This window comes from Sebastes umbrosus, chromosome 2 (genome assembly GCF_015220745.1).
Source record: "Sebastes umbrosus isolate fSebUmb1 chromosome 2, fSebUmb1.pri, whole genome shotgun sequence".
In the NCBI taxonomy this organism is placed as follows: domain Eukaryota; kingdom Metazoa; phylum Chordata; class Actinopteri; order Perciformes; family Sebastidae; genus Sebastes; species Sebastes umbrosus.
The window spans coordinates 2211479-2232500 of record NC_051270.1 but is presented as its reverse complement, the minus strand read 5'-3'; the positions used below and the strand labels follow the sequence as shown (position 1 = coordinate 2232500).

At 39.3% G+C, this 21022-nt stretch overlaps 1 protein-coding gene across 5 annotated transcripts; it reads left to right on the top strand.

Annotated features, from left to right (window-relative positions):
• Positions 1-4505: 4505 nt before the first annotated feature.
• kmt5b (lysine methyltransferase 5B) lies at positions 4506-20120 on the top strand. 5 transcript variants are annotated; one of them, XM_037792796.1, is made up of 10 exons: positions 4506-4700; positions 10138-10383; positions 10465-10612; positions 10771-10936; positions 11031-11140; positions 12462-12628; positions 12996-13015; positions 13281-13417; positions 14787-14986; positions 15179-20120. In XM_037792796.1, the coding sequence occupies exons 2-10, from the start codon at positions 10227-10229 to the stop codon at positions 16684-16686; spliced, it is 2613 nt and encodes an 870-aa protein (XP_037648724.1). In that variant the 5' UTR covers positions 4506-4700; positions 10138-10226; the 3' UTR covers positions 16687-20120. The 5 variants fall into 5 exon arrangements, with proteins under 5 accessions (XP_037648724.1, XP_037648733.1, XP_037648708.1 ...); XM_037792805.1 differs by lacking the exon at positions 4506-4700 and adding an exon at positions 4749-4988; XM_037792780.1 differs by lacking the exon at positions 4506-4700 and adding an exon at positions 4983-5120.
• Positions 20121-21022: the final 902 nt, after the last annotated feature.

The window sequence follows — 21022 nt, the reverse complement described above, 5'->3', positions numbered from 1 at the left end:
TGTAAAAGTGAGATTTTCATGTCTTTTATATTATAAAGCAGGTTTAAGTGCTTTACAAATACTGTTAAACTATCAAATCGCTCAATATACGGAGAAATACACACAGCCCCTATTCAGAAATTGTCCCTTTGAAACAAGCCGTTAGGATTTCTGTCAATTTGTGATGTCACAAATATACAATACTTAGATCCTTGACACAATTTTAAACATAAACATTCTAAATGTGTCACAGTTTATTTCCTGTTGCAGTGTATGTAAATAACATCAGCTGACAGGAAGTAAACATAGACCAAAACTGTTGTCTAGCAACGCAATTCCATTGCAATTCCGTTGAAATGCACTAAAACAGAGTGTTTCAGACAGAGGGTAAATACAGGTATATTCAGGCAGATAGAATGAGGAAAATAAAGTTGTTGTTTTTTACATTACAGCGTGTAAACATGTTTCTAGTAGAAACACAAAATACAAGTAAGAACCTGAAAATGAGCTGATATGGGACCTTTAAACTGTGATAATTCAAAAAGTTGAATACAAGTTTAATAGTTCAAAGTTTTGTGACCCATTTAAAGTTTAAATAAAGTCTGTAACTTAAACACAAACAGACAAAATGCACAACTCTATGTTGCATTCCGAAAAATTGATAAAAGTGGTCTCCTCCTACTCCTGAGGAAAATATCTTAATATGAAAACACTGACAGGGAACATTGTACTGCACAATCACTACTTTTACCTCAAGTACATTTTGATGATAATACTTACAGAATTTTACTTAAGTGAGGTTTTGAACGCAGGCCTTTTACTTGTAGTGGAAAAATATGTATATATAAAAATGATATAAATAAAGCAAGTGATGAATAAAGTAAGAAATAAAACGTCTATATACAAGTCAAGTGTTCTGTAAGTTGTACGCTATACAAATGGTGCAAAGAAATAAATACTGAATAGATATACATTGGACATGGGTAATTATGTACAGTACAGTTAATATACTTGGGTTCTTTCTAGTTCAAGTTCAAGACCTTTATTTGTCCCCGAGGGGCAATTGGTTTTGCCGCAGTAGCAAACAACAACAACATCAACATCTCATCACAATAAGACAATATACACATACTGTACATTCCCACATACTAAAACACTGAAAAAAGGTGAAACCTTGAAGTACAAAAATGTTAAAAGACTTACAATATTACCATATAAGATAATGACAAGAACAGAAGAACAGGCTTCGGTTGATGTGCTGATACCACTTCTACTTTACAGAGTTGAGCAGTGAAATGGCCGAGGTTATGAAAGAGAATTTATATCGGATAGTTTTGACTAATGGTTGTCTGAGGCAGGAACCAGAGGGCAGAAACTTAAATTCTGAATGCAGCGCATGGGTACTGTCTGAAATGATGGATTCTGCTTTCTTTATCAGCTGTTTGTTGGACAATTCAGATCAGACATTTCTGCTGAGTGCCGATGATTTTGCTGCTGATTTTTATCACCCCTGTTAATGAGTTTTTCTGTTTGAGGTTAAGGGATGCATACCAGCAAATAAAAGCAAAAGTGTAAACTGACTCAATAAAGGATTTATGAAACAGTGTCATCAGGGATTTCTCAACCTGAAACTTGGCTAGCTTCCTCAAACAAAAGAGACGCTGCTGGCTTTTCTCACACAGCATATCTGTGTTCCTCTCAAAGGTCAACTTATCGTCAATTATGATGAACCAAATACTCGTAAAATTCAACAATCTCAACATCTTGTTCATTTATTGTAGTGTTTGCAGGAGTTTGTTGTTGACGTCTGAAATCAATGCAATTCTGTTTCATGTATTTAATGTTATGAAACTCCAAAACAAATTGCTATTAACAGTTGATTTGCCAGTAAAGAATAATAAGAAAAGTTCAATAAAGAACTAAAGTGGTGCTTTATTTTTATGTGTGACCTATAAAATGCTGAACTTACAGTCGTACAGAAACACACTGCAGGAAGTATTTTTCTTAGTTTTATATTTATTGTTTCTATCAGAGGAACATATGATTCATGCAAACTGAACAAAACACAAAACATTGCAACATAATTAGGCTTTAATAGATGTTCAAAGCATCATTCAATGTCAATATTAAACACAGTAAAAAGAAAGAAGGAAAAATGTAAAGGCTGCTCCAAATTTGTCGCAGATTTTATGGATCAAATTATTTAATGTTTTCAGGTTTTTTATTTAACAAACCCAAACAATTTGGTGTTTTATTATGAAAAACATGTTAAGACACCAGCGGACACATGTGACAAAAAAAGCTTAAATGTTTTAAATTATAATTAAAAATAAATTCCATACGTTCCATAAATAATTTATTTACTCATTTTGTTTGGACCAACAAGGTTTAATATCTGTAGTTTTATGTTTGTTCTTTAAAAAATGATTTTGTTTTTATTTATATTTTGTCATAACTTCATAACTTTGCTTCGATCTGAAGCGATGTGGGGACTTTTTGTTGTATGTACCGATTGTAGAATTACTTGATTACTTCTTGTTGTATGTGAGTACTTTCCTCTGCTACTGTGTCCAGTCTGTTGTTTTCCTTTTCTCTGAAACTTTAACCTTTAACCTTTAACCTCACTATTCACCCTGATGAGAAAGACACAGATTTACCAGCAGATCTGCTGGTAATTTTATTGTAACTTTAATGGAAATGGTCAAATAATGAAATATAAATCTTTGTGAAATCAGTCACGTACTATATGTATATGTATATGTATATTATTGTGCAGCAGGTGTCAGGTGGGCGTAGTACTATTATATATATGATGTTATTGTTCTCTATGGAAACATCAGAAACAGAACAAGATGAGCTAAGTCATTATCTTCTTTCTTATCTGTCATTTCTGCAAACTGCATGTTCAATTTAAATAGTCAAAGGTCTATAATGCATGTATAATGTTAGTTTATTTTAATATTTATTACATGATGATATCACAAATGTCACACAATGATAGAATCAGTGGTGGAAAGTACCTGAGTACATTTACTCAAGTACTGTACTTGTACTTAACTTTAGTATTTCCATTTTATGTTAATTTATACTTCTATTTCACTACATTTTCAATGCATATATTGTATTTTCACTCCATTACATTTATTTCAAAACTTTAGTTACATTCCAGAAACAATATATATATATATATGTTTATATTTATATTTTTATTTTAAATATATGTCAACTAAGAAATTATTATGTATTAATATAGGCTAAGCTACTCAGCAGTATATAAAGTAATTAAAATCAGCTAATATAATACATATTTTGATGTTTTTGTACTTTTACTTAAGTTCAATTTTGAATGCAGGATTTTTTAAGGATTGTTTTCACTGTAGTATTACTAGGTAATAATAATAACATATTACTGTTGTTATTATTAATGTTATTATTATTGTTGTTCTGCATCATGAGTACTTTTACTTTTGGTACTTTAAGTATATTTTGATGCTAATACTTTTGTACTTTTAAAGTTTGAATGCATGAGTTTTTGTATTTTTTTTACACTGTAGTATTGCTAAGTTATAATAACGAAAATAATATAAAACAATGATAATATTAATAATAGTTATTATTATAATAATAATAATAATTATTATGATGACTACTAACTGAAACAATAATAATATAAAACAATGATAATATTAATAATAGTTATTATAATAATAATAATAATAATTATTATTATGATGACTACTAACTGAAACAATAATAATATAATACAATGATAATATTAATAATAGTTATTATTATGATAATAATAATTATTATTATGATGACTACTAACTGAAACAATAATAATATAAAACAATGATAATATTAATAATAGTTATTATTATAATAATAATAATTATTATTATGATGACTACTAACTGAAACAATAATAATATAAAACAATGATAATATTAATAATAGTTATTATTATGATAATAATAATTATTATTATGATGACTACTAACTGAAACAATAATAATATAAAACAATGATAATATTAATAATAGTTATTATTATAATAATAATAATAATTATTATGGTGACTACTAACTGAAACAATAATAATATAAAACAATGATAATATTAATAATAGTTATTATTATGATAATAATAATTATTATTATGATGACTACTAACTGAAACAATAATAATATAAAACAATGATAATATTAATAATAGTTATTATTATAATAATAATAATTATTATTATGATGACTACTAACTGAAACAATAATAATATAAAACAATGATAATATTAATAATAGTTATTATTATAATAATAATAATAATTATTATGGTGACTACTAACTGAAACAATAATAATATAATATGGCGCAAGAATGAATCCTAATTTTTAATTTATTTGTATTAATATTGTGGGTAATATTCCCTTTAATAACAAACCAACTCATTAAGTGAATGCCAGATAATAAATCAGTGATGTGGAACAATTAACAAACAACGTTCCATCCGGCTGGAACCTCGTTCTGGTTCTGCAGAGAACTGAGGAACATCCTCTTTAACAGGTGAAGAGTGAAGAGGAGGGACCGACTAACAACAAAGCATCAACAAGGAAGAAGTCTTTGGTTCTAAGTTCCCTGGTTCTGCTGAGGTTCTGTGAGGAACCTCTCAGTGTTCTGCCCACTAACCGCTGGGTTCTCTGGTTCTGTAGGAAGCGTAAAGAGGTTTGTTTATGCAGCACTACTTTTTGTGTACATCCGACAAGTCCTGGCACAAACTAAGATATTCGACATCTTTTTTAAAAAACAAAGCAACTAAAAGTCGGCACCAGTTCAACGTGTAAAGTTTCCGCCGGTAAACCGGAGAAGTTGTTCCTCATTCCGGTCCCACCGGAGGACGAGCGGCTGCGTTATCCCGTCCGTCGGATCTACTTTCTCTCGGATGGATCCGCTCATGTGGAGCTCATGGCGGTGCTGCGGCCCTTCTCTCTCTCCGCCATCTTGAATTTTAATGTTAGTTTCTAAAAAAAATAAAATAATAAATGTGTTTCCTGAGATAAATGTTTGGTTTGGTGTTTCGAGGAGTCGCTGTGGATCAGTCAGCAGGAGTACTAGCTGGTGGAGGTGTGGTAGTGCAGCTCCGTGGTGAGTATATTCAGTGTTTGTCCTGATTGTGATGAAGACTGAGACTCCAGACATTAAACCGAACAACGAGACAACTAACAGCTAACAGCTACATCTACCATCGATCCGGATCGATACCAGCGGAACCGAGCCGCTGATCACTCTGCCGGCCCCGGTCCCTGCAGTAGAGCGGCTCTGCCCGGGTAACGGAGCAATAACCAACTTTTAATTCGCTTACAAATGATAGATTTAGCCTGGTGAGCTAACAGGCTAACGGCTAACACATCAAACTACCCATGCTAACAGTTAGCACTGCTGTTAGCCTGCTGATGCTAACTCTGCTAGCTGTTAGCCTGCTGATGCTAACTCTGTTAGCTGTTAGCCTGCTGATGCTAACACTGTTAGCTGTTAGCCTGCTGATGCTAACTCTGTTAGCTGTTAGCCTGCTGATGCTAACACTGTTAGCCTGCTGATGCTAACACTGTTAGCCTGCTGATGCTAACACTGTTAGCTGTTAGCCTGCTGATGCTAACTCTGTTAGCCTGCTGATGCTAACACTGTTAGCTGTTAGCCTGCTGTGGTCCTATGCTAACTTTAGCTGCTAGCCTGCTGTGGCTGTAGATTTAGCCTGGTGAGCTAACTAGCTAACGGCTAACCCATCATACTACCGATGCTAACAGCTAACAGTTAGCTGTTAGCACTGCTGTGGTCCTATGCTAACACTGTTAGCCTGCTGGGGTCCTATGCTAACTGTTAGCTGTTAGCCTGCTGTGGTCCCATGCTAACACTGTTAGCCTGCTGTTAGCCTGCTGAGGTCCTATGCTAACTGTTAGCTGTTAGCCTGCTGTGGTCCTATGCTAACACTGTTAGCTGTTAGCACTGTTGTGGTCCTATGCTAACACTGTTAGCCTGCTGTTAGCCTGCTGAGGTCCTATGCTAACTGTTAGCTGTTAGCCTGCTGTGGTCCTATGCTAACACTGTTAGCACTGCTGAGGTCCTATGCTAACTGTTAGCCTGCTGTGGTCCTATGCTAACACTGTTAGCCTGCTGTGGTCCTATGCTAACTGTTAGCTGTTAGCCTGCTGTGGTCCTATGCTAACTGTTAGCTGTTAGCCTGCTGTGGTCCTATGCAAACTGTTAGCTGTTAGCCTGCTGTGGTCCTATGCTAACTGTTAGCTGTTAGCCTGCTGTGGTCCTATGCTAACTGTTAGCTGTTAGCCTGCTGTGGTCCTATGCAAACTGTTAGCTGTTAGCACTCCTGTGGTCCTATGCAAACTGTTAGCTGTTAGCACTCCTGTGGTCCTATGCTAACTGTTAGCTGTTAGCCTGCTGTGGTCCTATGCAAACTGTTAGCTGTTAGCACTCCTGTGGTCCTATGCTAACTGTTAGCTGTGGTCCTGCTGTGGTTGAGCAGGTAACGTAGCGGGGCATGTGAGCAGCTAACTCCCCGCTACGGTGGTTACATATGTAACTCATGTTAATCTCATTAGTGTGAGATAACGGTACCGGGTGTTCTGTTATTATGTGACTGTGTTGTTGACTGTTAGCTGTTAGCTGTTAGCTGTTAGCTGTTAGCTGAGCTCAGTTAGCCTCCTGAAGTTAGTTTGCTGCTAGCTAACACAAACTAACAAGTGTTATAATCCACACATGTATGTATATATATATATGTATATATTGCACTCTGAATAGAGATAGTAAGTAAACGTTGGGCGTTATGGGTTCATTAGTTGGATGTTTACTTCATGGAGCATGTGTGGAGCATTGAGGTGTGATGTGGTTAAATGTCTCCACCCTGCTGTTCTGATCGGCTCTTTGTGTTGGAGGTCTGGTGGAAGTATGGGGATCATGTTTTTAAGGGTTGGTGGGTGGTGTTGACTCGCTGTGGCATGTTGCCGGTGTTTGCTGCAAGCTAATCAGCTAACCAGCTAACAAACACCACCACAACTAGCACCAGCAGCAGCACCACCACCACCACCACCACCACCAACAGCACCAGCAGCAGCCCGGCCGAGTATCCCTCCTCGGCGTCGCCTTGCTGTGGTTAGCTTCATGCTAACAGGAGTGGGTGGAGGTGGAGAGGCGACAGTTCGCAAACAAGGCAGAGCTGTATTGATAACTCTGATACAGTCTGGGCCTGTGTGTGTGTGTGTGTGTGTGGCCTTCCGGGTTTCCTCTCCTGAGCTGGTTTTAGTGAAGCTAACGTCCAGAGCTCCAGAGATACAAATGCGAAGCTTTTTTTTTTTTAATGCATCCATTAGTACAACTGAGATGATGCTGCCTGCGACGCAAGTATCTGGACACCACCATTACTCATGTGACAGAAGTATACATATTGTATTGCATGATGTGATTATAATATGTGATCGTGACTGATATGATCCATAAATTAACAAAGAGATAGTTTATGTGCATGTGTGATGAACCAAAGACGTTGCTGTTGCACTTGACAGTAAGCCAGTGTGTTGTTTGGGGTTACCACTAAGAGGCGCTGCAGGATCACTTTTAACTTTAACACTGTTGTTCTGTGTGTGTTTTTAAACCCTAGTGGTGGAAGAAGTACTCTCAACTTTTACTTGAGTAAAAGTAGTAATACCACATTGGAAAAAAACTCTGTTACAAGTATAAAAAACATTGCATTGCAAGCATTGTTTTTGCATTCAAAAACTTAAAGTAAGTAAGTAAAAGTACAAAAGTATTAGCATCAATAGATAGATCGATAGATGTACTTTATTGATCCCAAGTTGGGAAATTATTGTGTTACAGCAGCAGGTTATCCAGGCAATGTACAGTAATGGTACAAAACAATTTACATGTCAACACAAAAGAAATCTATCCAAGAATCCAAATATAAGAATACTGGAATAAACTGAATATACTCGACTAGTACAGCTGGCATGAAAAATCTAAATTAGATTTAAATTAAAATCTAGATTAAAAACATAGAATAACCCTCTATATACATTAGCAAGTGTACAGTAACATAATATATACATTAGGAATGTGTGCAAGATACAGTGTTTTGTTCTTCAATAAACAAATTGAGGTAATAAATAAATGTGCAAGTGTAGCTGTGCAAAATCCAACATGTGCAAGATTATTACAGGACTAAAACAGTAAAGTATCAAAAGTAAAAGTACTCACTTTGCAGGATGACCCATTTCAGAATCACATATATTTTATTACTGGATTATAATTATTGCTGCATTAATGTGTTCATCAATGAATGTTGCCGTTGGTAAAGGTGGAGTTAATTTTAATTATTATTTATACTGCTGGGTGGCTTAGTCTATAATAGTGTATTACTTTTTATTATTATTATTATTATATTTATTTTTATAAATAATACTGATTTTATATTTTTATTTTATTAACTTTATTAGTTGATTTATATTTTGCGTCAATAATATAAATCTGCAAAGTAACTAAAGCTTTAAAATAAATGTAGCGGAGTAAAAAAAGTACAATATTTCCCTCTAAAATGTAGTGGAGTAGAAGTATAAAGTAGCAGACAATGGAAATACTAAAGTAAAGTTCAAGTACGACAAAATAGTTTTTAAGTAAATGTACTTAGTTCACCACTGGATGAATTGCTGGTCATATTATGCACTTCAGCAGCTGCCAGTAGTAGGTTTTAATGGTTTTACTGGGTGATCGCTGTGACTGACTGGGACCTCCGGTAGACTTCAACACTTTGTCCAAGTTGTTTGGCGTTGTTGTTGATTTTGTTGTTGATTTTGTTGTTTTTGTTGTTGTTGTTTTTTTTAGTACAGAATCAGGTGTATTGCCAAGTAGTCTTACACATACAAGATGTTTTGGTGTATAACAATAAACTTAGTAAGAGAAAATAAAAAATAAAAGAAACAACTGCAACAGTCAAGATACATAAATATAATAGAATAAGATGTGAAAAAATATTATAAAAAATATATACAATACATCTGTTTTTAAAATGAAAGAGCTGTACACTTGGTCAGGATAATCTGTGTTGGTAATGTTGAAGTTAAAAACAGGTGCTCTTCAAGGATGGAGCAAGAAGTCAAATAACAATAAAAAACAGTGATTGCCTAGCTTACATTGAAAGGAAGTCCTTGGTATAGGATGGCAGTCTGGAAAACATCCGAGGCACTCTGATTGTCAATTAAAAATCCTTTATTGAGACATGAATAACATCAACGTCAGTGTGTGTGTGAGAGAGCACACATTCACATTTCGTGCAGAATGTGTAAAATGTTGGCCAGGGAATGTGCAAAAGTTCACAGTATAAAGAAAGTATAGAGAATATGTTCAATGTACACAGATAACAGTCCAGAAGATGTGCGTCATTATCATCGCTATTATGACAGATGTGGAGACTTTATGAACTGACTTCATGAATTGAAGCTTGTTTGGACAGTCTTGCAAACTGGTCGGAGACATATTGTATTGACTTATTGTAGTGTCCTCAAGGCATTTTGGTGCAGTGTATTTAATTGCAATTAATCGCATTATAGTTTATCGTGATTGATCGCACATTTATCTGTTCAAAATGTACCTTAAAATGTACCTTTTCCTCGCCAAAACTTAGCGTAAGTTTGGAGCGTTATTTAGCCTCCTTCATGACAAGCTAGTATGACATGGTTGGTACCGATGGACTGAGCCCACTACAACCTAAAAATCACAAGTTGCATTAATTCGTTAAAGAAATGAGTTGCTTTAAAACAAATTTGCGTTATTATCGCGTTGACTTTGACGGACCTACATGTAAAGCTGCTCCACTTATGATCACAACCAAAATGCAATTTAATAAGTGTAAACAGAGCAAATAATTATGAAGGTATTCCTAATTAATTGAGAAGTTTACTTTCTTGTCCCCTGATATGTTATGAATACATCTCGTTTGATGCATGTATGTTTTTTTTCTTGGCAGTCTTTGAGCTGGCAGCACATCCACCTGCCCTTTTCCATCTCATTTTTTTTTTTTGTATTTCTTCGGTCTGTGTAAACTAATTAGATTTCTTGGCATCTAGTAATGTTTGTTGTTTTTCTGCTCTGCCTCCAGGTTTCAAACTCTAGACCCCAGTCTTCCCCACTCGAGAGTGTTTCTTCATCTCGTAGACTAAATGCAACTGGACCAGGGGGCTTGTGGGCATGAAGTGGCTGGGCGAATCCAAGAACATGGTATTGAATGGCAGACGACACGGAAACAAGTTGACCAGCGAACAACCTGTGAGCCAGACTCGCTCTCAGCACTCACAGCGGGCGTCCTTGCGCCACAACAGAAACAGAAACAGAAGATGTAGCCGCAGTGAGTTTAACTAGTTTATGTTCACAGATGTATAGATTCTTCATCAGTCACACACACACTAAAACCTGTCTGTGTTTACAGGGTTTAGTGCAGCCAGTCTGGAAGCAGAGAAACGCTATGTGCCCTCCTCAGGAATGACGGCCAAGGAGTTGTGTGAGAATGATGACCTGACCACGGGCCTCATCCTGGATCAATATCTGGGCTTTCAAACTCACAAAATGAACACCAGGTCAGCAGATTTATCACCATGGAATTAATGGTCCTGCAGCCTTTTCACAGTCATATAAAAGCATTCTTATTGATGTGGACAGATGTATTGTATTTCTGATTTTCCTATATATATATATATATATATATATATTCCCTTTCCCCTATGTGTCCCCGCAGATTTCGACCAATTAAGGGAAGACAAGAGGAGCTGAAGGAGATCATCGAGCGCTTCAAGAAACACGACAACTTGGAGAAAGCTTTCAGAGCTTTGACAACCGGAGACTGGTCCCGAAATCTTTTTGTCCACAAGACGAAAGCTCAAGAAAAGCTCTTCAAGCAACATGTAAAAAAAACCAAAAACATTATCTAAGATCTTCCCTTGTTTTTCTGCCAGCATCACAAACAATCCGATGACTAACTTGTTATGTTTTGCACAGGTTTTTGTGTATCTGCGGATGTTTGCCACAGACAGCGGGTTTGAGATTCTCCCTTGTAATCGCTATTCATCGGAGCAAAATGGAGCTAAAATTGTGGCAACAAAGGAATGGTGAGGACACGCTGCCACCTGTTATCTCTGATTATAACAGCACCACTAGTCAACACGCTACTCCCATTAGCCCCCACTTAATAGATGCATTTAACTGTTCTATACTGTGTGTATTAGTGGGTTGATGCATGAATATTAACTGCATTAGCCTGCACTAGGGGTGTAACGGTTCGGTACAGCGGGATAAGGATCCGTTTGTTTTCATTTATGTTGAACAGAAAGTAGTGCAGGTGTTAAAGACGGAGACAATCCTCCTGCTTGGGACTGAGGTTGCATTTTGTCCTCTGGCAACTTTGATAAACTATTTTCATTATAAAAATAAGGAACATTTCAAATACTTCCGTATTACACTGTAGGAACGCTGAACAAACACTTTCTCCAAAAGGCAACAGGTCACAACAGGCTATAAAACTGAAAAGCATCTCTTTTGCTGTGACGCTGAAAATACTAATTGCGGGTTGTGTAGTGTTTCCTCGTCTCGTTGATCGGAACATCTGGGTGACACTGTCGAATGTGCGTTAGCATGTTGGATGTGTTTCTATTCACAGACGCTTCAATGGTGGAGCAACGCCGACACAATTAATGAATAAATAATAAATCTCTGTTAACGTTGTAGCTTACCGGGAACTCAAAGAACGTATATTGCCAAGAAGTGAAAGTCAATTGTTCGTTCCATTGCAACATCAGCGCCCAGCAGCAGAGCTACGCCTCCGCCATTTTGGACTGAGAGCGACTCCAGCGACGCCAGTAAAATGTCTTCCTAAAAAGTGCCTTACAAAAATAAAACAATATTATTTCTCTTCTATTGTCATATTCTAACAAAAAGGCCTGTGTTGAACGATAAAATATTCTAAATATAATAAGCGTTTTCAGTCCAAAATGGCGGTTGCTGTCAAAAAAACACCGGAGCTCCTATACTCTCTGGGGAACCTGCAGACGGGTCTTCCAGCTCCGTTGTTTGCCCTCGTCATAGTGTGACTGACTCACAGCAATTAGCGTGTTGTGCTAACCGCAGCAAATGGTGCTAACGGCTTAAAGTTTCCGCGCAGAACTCGTGCTTGTGAACTCTGGTTCTGCATTACTTGCCTCAATGTACATACGGTGTATTCTATGTGCGGCTGTGTGCACCACACCGTGACCCCCGTACCTTGACGGGTCGTTACAAATACATGAACCGCTACAGCGCTAGCCTACACGTATATAGTCTGTTCAGGAAACACGGCAGCTTTACGACTGCATGAATAAGAAGCACTTTGACCTGAGGTGAAGCAGCCTGCTTTGCAGTGAGTAACAAACCTCTCTACCCTGTGTTATTTTACAGGAAACGGAATGATAAGATCGAGTACCTGGTTGGATGCATCGCTGAGCTTTCAGAGAGCGAGGAAAACATGCTGCTCCGGCACGGCGAGAATGACTTCAGCGTCATGTACTCAACCCGCAAGAACTGTGCGCAGCTCTGGCTGGGACCAGCTGCGTTCATCAATCACGGTATTAGTCCTTATAGTTTTAGTGATCAGTGCTGGACTGATAATCTGGCATACCGGGTATTTAGCTGTTGGGCTGAGGAACTTTGGGGCCGACATTGTGCAGCAACAGGTGGAACTTGAAGGAGGAGAGGTGGCTGTCATGGCTGCTGCCAGGTAGAGGAGCAGACATGTGACAGGGAAGCTGAGGAGGGACAGAGTGAGCATGAGGAGAGTGTAGTTGGAGCGGTAAGCATGGAGGAGCTTCATGATGACGATTGGATGACAGTCCAGCTCTGCTAGTGATCGGGTGTCATTAGTACTGTAACAACAAGATGAGGTGTCTGAATCAGATGAATTATACTAATTTGATGTCTTTCTTCCTTTTTCAGATTGTCGACCAAACTGCAAGGTGGGTCCTTTAAAAGGTCTCTTAAAGGGATAGTTTGGGTGTTTTGAAGTGTGGTTGTATATAGGGATGCACCGATACCCGATACCAGTATCGGGTCCGATACTGTGCTCATGTACTCGTACTCGCAAAACGGCTCCGATGCAACAACAACAAAACACCAAACCCCACTTCAAAAAAACTATCCCTTTTAAGAAAACTTGGATGATCAGTTTCTGTTGAATGTGGAATCTCTGTAAATAAACACCTTTCTATTGTTTCTGTTTAGTTTGTATCGACAGGACGGGACACGGCCTGTGTGAAGGTGCTGAGGGACATTGAACCAGGAGAGGAAATCTCATGTTACTACGGAGACGGGTTTTTTGGGGAAAACAATGAATTTTGTGAATGCTATACATGTGAACGGTAGGTGTAACAACAAACACACTCTACAGAATGTGTGGAAGGGGTTAGATGTACAGTATGAGTTTATATATGTGACATTAATTAAGACGACGGTGTCATAGTTTGGCTAATTAGTACGAATTCTATTAAAATATGATACATGAGGTGTGTGAGCAAATACATGAAAATATGAACTTTACACTAGAGTTGTATGCTACACCAATACTAGAAATGTATCACGATGTACTGCAGTTAAAAACGGTACGATACCCTGTTTTATTAGTACCGATACTTTAAGAATGATTGTTTTAATACGAGCTGTGAGTTGCGTCGATTTGCGACCGCGAGGCGGTGTGTGTGTTTAGCACTCTGCTTTAGAGGACGCCATCAGGATTGTGATCCCACGGGAGCAGGAAGTTCTAACTTTGTAGTGATGACCAGGAGGATGGAGTCAACAAGTGAAGATTAAAACAGGTCCTGAATCTCTCGCCAGCTGCACAGTCCCGCTCTGAGCTGGTGTCTCTATCAGCAGAACAAGGAAATAACAGCGCGGCTCAAATTACCGATCAAATGTACCGATAGCATTAGATTCACCATCTTTTCTTAATCTGTCCAAGCATCTCCTGTAATTCGGCAAACACACAATCCACCAAAGAGCACGTGTTAAAGTATTATTTTACCGTGTGTCTCTGTAACATGAAATGGATGGAGAGGAAGGCAGTCCGGTGAGAGTGACTCTTTTCTCTCGTCACACCACTTCCACACAACACAGCTCTTTCTACAGTTGCTGTGGTGTCTTCCTGATTTTATCAGCTTTTCTCTCATCAACTTCTCAGAACTTCATCTGAATTTATTATCGTTTTGTGGGTTTTTGTACAGGAAGCCTCTCGCCGTCTACCGTGCTGCAGTACCACTCTCTGCCTTAACTGTTACTAATGCACTGGCGGGGGCGCTGTTTCACAACAAAAAAAGCCTGATTAATAACTGTTACTGTTTAATGATCAGATTCAAAAATACTTTATTGATCCCTGGCAGGAAATTAAGGTTGTTCCATTTGTCAAATATAAATGCAAATATAAAGTTAACTATCAAATAAATCCCAAACGTAAGTATAGGGGACATCAGATTATTGCAATACCCTTTTTTCTTTTTTAATTAATAAAGAAATGATTTGTTCCATGTGCTGTCATCTATTATTCCATTACTTTTCTTGATGTTTTATATTTTTGCCGTGATATCGTTTCAGTATCAGTGTCGACATTTTGGTATTGTGACAACACTACTTTACACAGTATTATTCACTCAGAAGTAACGCTAAATTATTGCAATTTCTTCACTCAACTTTTCAGGGATGTTTTATCTATTCTTTTATTTCGTTGTTGTTGTGCAGACGGGGCACGGGTGCTTTCAAATCCAAAGCTGGGCTGCCAGTGGAAGTGCCGGTGATCAACAGCAAGTACGGGTTGCGGGAGACGGACAAGCGTCTCAACAGGCTGAAGAAGCTGGGGGAAGGAAACCGGAGCTCAGATAGTCACTCTGTAGGCTCCCACACCGACGGTGACTCTCAGGAAATGCCAAAAACACATCAATGTAAGAGTCCCCTAAATATTTTACACCGTGAGCAACTATTCTATCATTCTCAGGGAAGTTATATTACTAATGTTGAAGCACCGAGTCAAAAATATCACATTTTATTTTGTAAATATCACCCAGCCAACATGTGTAGGCGGGTTTCTGAAAATGTCATAAATATGTAATGTGCAACTATTTCTTTCCCACCAGCTGCCAGAAAACGAACATCATCTTCTGGCCTGAAGTATAAAAACAGGACTCAATCCAGACAGACTTTGTCAAGAGCCCTTACTACCTCATGTTCAAAACAAGGTCGTGTAAACAATAACAGGGTACCAAAGAGACTAAAATCCCAATCCAAGCCTTCACTAAGTAAAGTCCAGTTGCGGAGTCGCAGGAGGGGTGCAGAGCCCAAGGCGTTGGCCAAAGGAGAGACTTGCCAGCTGGGTCTCAGGGACTCAAAGGTGTCGCTCTGTAAAGGCGTCACCGTGAAGAAGGAGAAGGATGGACAGGAGCTGGTGCAGCAGGCGTTGGGCCAGCGGGGCTGCCTCACCCGTCACGCTGCCAAGGAAAACGGCAATCTACCACACGTGCAAGGCAGCGAGGGCAGCCAGTGTTCCACGTACAGGACTCGCAGGTCCACAAGGACCCTTGTAAAAGCCCAGGAAACAACAGCAGCCGGCGTTAAGCTGGAGCCCAGCGCTATGGACGGCTTGAGCCCAGTCCCTGGTGGAGTGGTCATTAAGACGGAACCCGCCGACATGGAGGAGTACCTCCGCCACGGCGTCGGACTGGAGCAGCCGGCTTTAGACGCCGGCTATTCCAGAAGAAGCTCGTGCAGCAGGCGGAAACGGCCGACACGGCTCAGGACCGAGCGGACGATTAAATGCGAGGACTCGTACGGCGAGCCGTTCATGCCGGTGGCTGCTGGCCACGCTGCCAACTTCTCAGACTGTGGTAACGTGCTGCTGAGCTTCGCCGACCGGCACAGGGACTACAACGGGGTTTCCAATGGCAGCAAGTCCCTCCGCAGGGAAAAGAGTAAGAGTAGCTGCCGGTCACAGGACAAGGGGAAGAAGAAGCGTCAGATCACGCGATACGACGCTCAGCTGATCCTGGAGAACAACACGGGCATCCCCAAACTGACGCTCCGCCGGCGGAGGGACAGCAGCAGTAGCAAGACCAATGACGCCAACGACCCCATTGGCTCCTCCAACCTTTCTGCCTCTACGGTCAACTCGGCCTCTTCCAGCAAAATCAGCATCAAGTTCAGCAAGGACCACGACAAGGACAAAGGCAGCTCGTACATCGCCAAACTGAATAACGGCTATGCTCCCGTGGTCCACAGCAACTCTACCAAGCTGAAGATCCAGCTGAAGAGAGAGGACGACGCACGCAGAATATCCCAGACAAAGGCGGACCAGATGTCCTATAATGGGGACATGGGCCAGAGTCTGGAGGCCAGGAATGGTGGACATCGGACCCAAAAGGTGCTGGCGGAGCCGTCGTCTGACGAGGACGACGACGACGACGAGGACGAGGACGATGAGGAGGAGGAGGAGGATGACGACGATGACTACTTTGACAATGAGTTCGATGACGATTTCATTCCTCTTCCTCCAGCAAAGCGCCTCCGACTCATTGTGGGCAAAGACTCCATAGACATCGATATCTCCTCCAGGAGGAGAGAGGATCAGTCTCTGAGGCTCAATGCATAAGCTGTGTGGAGCTCATCACTCCCACCTCCACCTGTAAATAAAGATGACTCGCTAATCAACTGTTGTGTTGATGTAAAAGAAGTACAGTAATTTAAAAACAAAAAGAATTGCTGAAAAATTAAGAATGAACGTTACTAAAAGGTGTTGACCTAAAACAAATCTGTTCTTCACTTATGTTCTTATAAAAACAAATTAAGTTTACTCACTTAGTCCATTTCTCTGGCACTTAATCTGCACACTATGCTAACTGTAAACTGCAGGAATTTGCCAATTTATCTCTTCATAGTTTCTGAATAATCTGACTGGATATTAAGTGAAAAACGAGAATTTGTTTTAAGTTCAACTCTTCCTTTAAGTGAATGCACTTGTTATATTCATAATGGACATGGATATTGTAGAAAGTGTACAGTATGGTGACTATCCCCTCTGTCTCATAGGCAGGTTTTTATTGAACTTTTGATTTCTGTCTCATAGTTTGTAACTTTTGTGTGGCGAAAACCCGCGCTGAACGCACAGCGTGGTGTGGTTGGTCCAGAGGCATTATAAAAGATCAGTCAGTCGGTTCATTTGGATTCAGGGTGCCATGTTGTCATTATCCCAGTTAGTTCTCCTGCTAAACAACCACTTGAATCTCATTCATTACCAACATTATTTACTGTGTAAGTTAAATCATGTGTCTCTCTGTAGAGTTCAATCATGTTAAACCTTTATGACTCAACATAGAAAGAGCAGACAGTTTTATGTATTATATGTTATGTATTTAAAGGGGCTCTATGGAAGAATCACAAACAGCTTGTTAACAGTGACACCTGCGGCCGTTAAGTCAACGACAGTCAGCAACATCGTTAGCAACATTAGCAGCTAAAACAACAATATCTCTTTAGATTTAAAGCTTGGCAGTGATGTTAGCTTACCAAACAAACGTCCCTTCATGAATCAAAGGCCCGGTTGATGTTGAGCCTAGTTTTCGCCCCGACGTGGGTAACATTCCATAACGTTTTGCAAGATGGCTTCACTTTTGTGCTTCTGTGGAGTTTATGTTGGAGTCTGAAGGCGTTTTCATATTAGGTACGATTGCTCCGTACCGTGCCCGAGTACGATTGTCTCTCCACATTCCCCCCCTGCTCAGCTTTCACATTAGTAAAGTTGTTCCATACCCGAGTACACTTGCGTCATCATCCACATGTATTTTTATATGTTGAAATCAGCTGTTTTAGCGGCGGAGCATCGTAAAACACTTCATAGAAACTTGAGAGAAACAAAATAAAACTCAACGAAACCGTCGTCGTTACTCTTCCCAACTGTCACCAACTCTGTTTGGCCAAAAAAAATCTCTTATTTCACCAAGTTTGATGTGAAAATATGCCGACTCTACACTGTTAACCTCTGCTGAGCAGCTCTCGTTCTAAGGAGGCAGACCATTAAATCAGCTAAATAAAATAACAAACATCGCTCAACCCCATCGCATACTATTGTCTATATTTTAAGGAACCTCTCGCCGGCTTTCCTGCTTTATCATCCACGGCCGTGCAGTTCAGAGGATTAGATCGGCACATGCTGTGCGCAGATTTCGGAGGAGACCGGTGGCGTTGAAAAAATCCTGTCCTTTCAAAACTACTCGCTGACTGCTAACGTTACTCACGATAACTACCAGTCCACTTCCGTGTTTTGATACAGTTGGCTTCCACACCTGATGCGAGTACACATGAACCGTTCTCCAGACCACCTTTTCACTTGAGTACGGATCGACGAACCGTGCCCGAGTACGATTCGGAGCGTTTGGCTGGTCGTTTTTTTGGCATTAGCGGACTCCATTTCTAACTGAACATTAGCTCTGGTTGCACACTGTTAGCCCTGTAAGTGGAGCTGAAAATAAAGGCACTTGTGAGCGCATAATGACATCACATCCGATGCCGCATTTTTAATATTAAAAGCAGTCTACAGGCTGATGGAGGAAACCCAGAAAGTTGCTGACGGTCTCATTTTTTAGGTTACAACCTGTTCACACATTGGCAATAAAAAACTGTTTATACGTGTAAAAACTTCCATACAGCCCCTTTAACATGCACCAAAAGTTAATGTGCTGCAGACCACTGACACAATAATCTTTTAAGTTTTCATACTGAAACGTAACAATATGCATGTGTGGAACTACAGTGTGTGTTTAGTTTGCCTGCAGTCGTCACACATTTTAATGGAGTTGCACAATGTTTGTTTGTTTTTTCTCTCCAGAGCGCTGTAAATAAATTACGTTAATTAAGCTGCAGAGTTCCAAGAAATAAAAGCACACAAAGGTTTTTATAATCAGTCCAGAACAATAAGTGTTGGAGCTGCTGTATAATGGTAACATGGCACAACGTGGTAGTTCAACGTTAAATCAAACCAAATCCATACATTAAAAACTACCTAAATCTGTAATCATGAAAAGTAATGTACAGAAAGACTCGCGTCCCTCAGCTCAACATTCTTTTTCCACTTTTTATTTACCTAATCAGATTTTTTTTGTAACATCGACACTAGAGTTTGGGGAGTAAACATCACGTTGTCTGAAACTAGCGTAGAGTCGTGTATTATTTTCTCTATGGTGCTACTTTTATTTCCTCACCATCTTTGTTTGTCCTGTGTAACTCTTTAACTGGTGGATGGTGGCAGCATTAACGTCAACAGGCCCAAGAATTCTGTAGAAATACATGTTTTTTTTACATCAGTAATACACGTTTTATGAGTTGTGTCTGTAGCTTATTTAAGTTGTTTTATTTACAGGTGCTTGTTTTTTTTAGTTTGTAAAAAAAATCACATAGAAAAACTGTCTATCCAACAGCATTAGGTGCCTTAACAAAGAGCTTTCCGACACATTTAGACCAAATTTCTAACTAATCAATGAAGAGTGACGATGCTGAGCCATCTGCTGCCCCGTGAAAAACACTTCAACACAAGTCAGTCCTTCTGTATATTATTTAATTTTTGTTTTGTGTGGATTATAAATGAACTGTCCAATAGAATCAAGGGATCAACTGAGATTGAATGTTAACCCCACTTCTCCTTGTGTTTAAAATATGTACTGTTCATATCACCAGCAGCTAATCACCGTTCTCAACCTGGCTCAGTCTGTCCTTCCCCCGTCGTCGGACGTCTCCCATCCTACACTGTAAACTGTTCCAGGTGTACCGTCTGTGTGGTCTTTGTCCAATAGACAGCTGTCAAGATTTCCAATTGATTCAAAAAGTTAAAAAGAAAAAAAAAAAAAAGAGCAAAACAAATGTGAATAGTTTGCGGACATTTTAGCGTGTTGCGTGGGTAGTGGGAAAAACGTAAAGAGAATTAAAAATGGACAGTGCATATATTGTCCGATATGTAAATCATGTGAACACATCTTGTACTTATTTAACAGTTTTGAATACTTGAAAACTATATAAAGTTTCTTTGTGACTCTTGTTTCCTGAGAATGTTTGGAGGTCGGCTGGATGTTGACGTTCAACATTCATATTAGAGTCTGTCACAGATGTGGCTGGTTCTATTCTATATTTTTATTATTGTCAACAAATCCAATGAAAAGACCAAAACCAAAAACGCTCGTATCTTGAACGGAGCCAGCAAATTGCAAAATCTGATCTGAAATCTGCAACAACTCTCACAAGACTCACTGTCAGACGACCTATCCTAATCTTAACTATTCAAGGTCAGTGTCTAACCTTAAAGATGAAGTAAGCGAGATTGGAGCAAATATGATTTTAAAAAGTTATTTTTATAAAACGGTCGCTATATCGTGACAGTAGTACATGAAACAGGTAACCTGAAAAACATCATGTTCCTCTGTGTCCTCCGGTGCTCCTAACGGCATCTGCAAGATTTCACAGACCGGAGGAAAACAAGCAGTAAGAGCTGATCTGAGGTCTGCTGTCCAGCTGCCGTCTATGAGAGCCGGCTGTCAATCACTCTGAACTCTGACCAAACGGTCAAACTAGGCAGCGCTGATCAAATATGAATCAATATTATGTTACGTTAATGTCTATTTCTCTCCTCAGATGTTCTCAGAATCATCTTGTAGTGCACGGTTTAGCTGTAAAATGAGAAAGTTTGTGCCGCTGCTGCCATTGTGAAATCTGGTGAAGGAACGCCAAGTTCTGGTTTTAATCTGGCGAGAGTTTCCACAGTTTGCTGGTTCCCTTCCAGCCACTACCACCATGTTGGTCCATCTCGATATGTTCTGACTTCCTGTCTGTAACTCTCTGCTCCTCTTTATCTCCAACAGATAGGGCTGTCAATCGATTAAAATATTTAATCACGATTAATCACATGATTGTCCTTAGTTAAACGTGATTAATCACACATTTTC

Coding starts and splice junctions, on each gene's coding strand:
- kmt5b (XM_037792796.1), top strand. CDS start 10,227: ATGAAGTGGCTGGGCGAATCCAAGAACATGGTATTGAATGGCAGACGA. Junction 10,613..10,770: donor ACTCACAAAATGAACACCAG/GTCAGCAGATTT, acceptor GTGTCCCCGCAG/ATTTCGACCAATTAAGGGAA. Junction 11,141..12,461: donor ATTGTGGCAACAAAGGAATG/GTGAGGACACGC, acceptor GTTATTTTACAG/GAAACGGAATGATAAGATCG.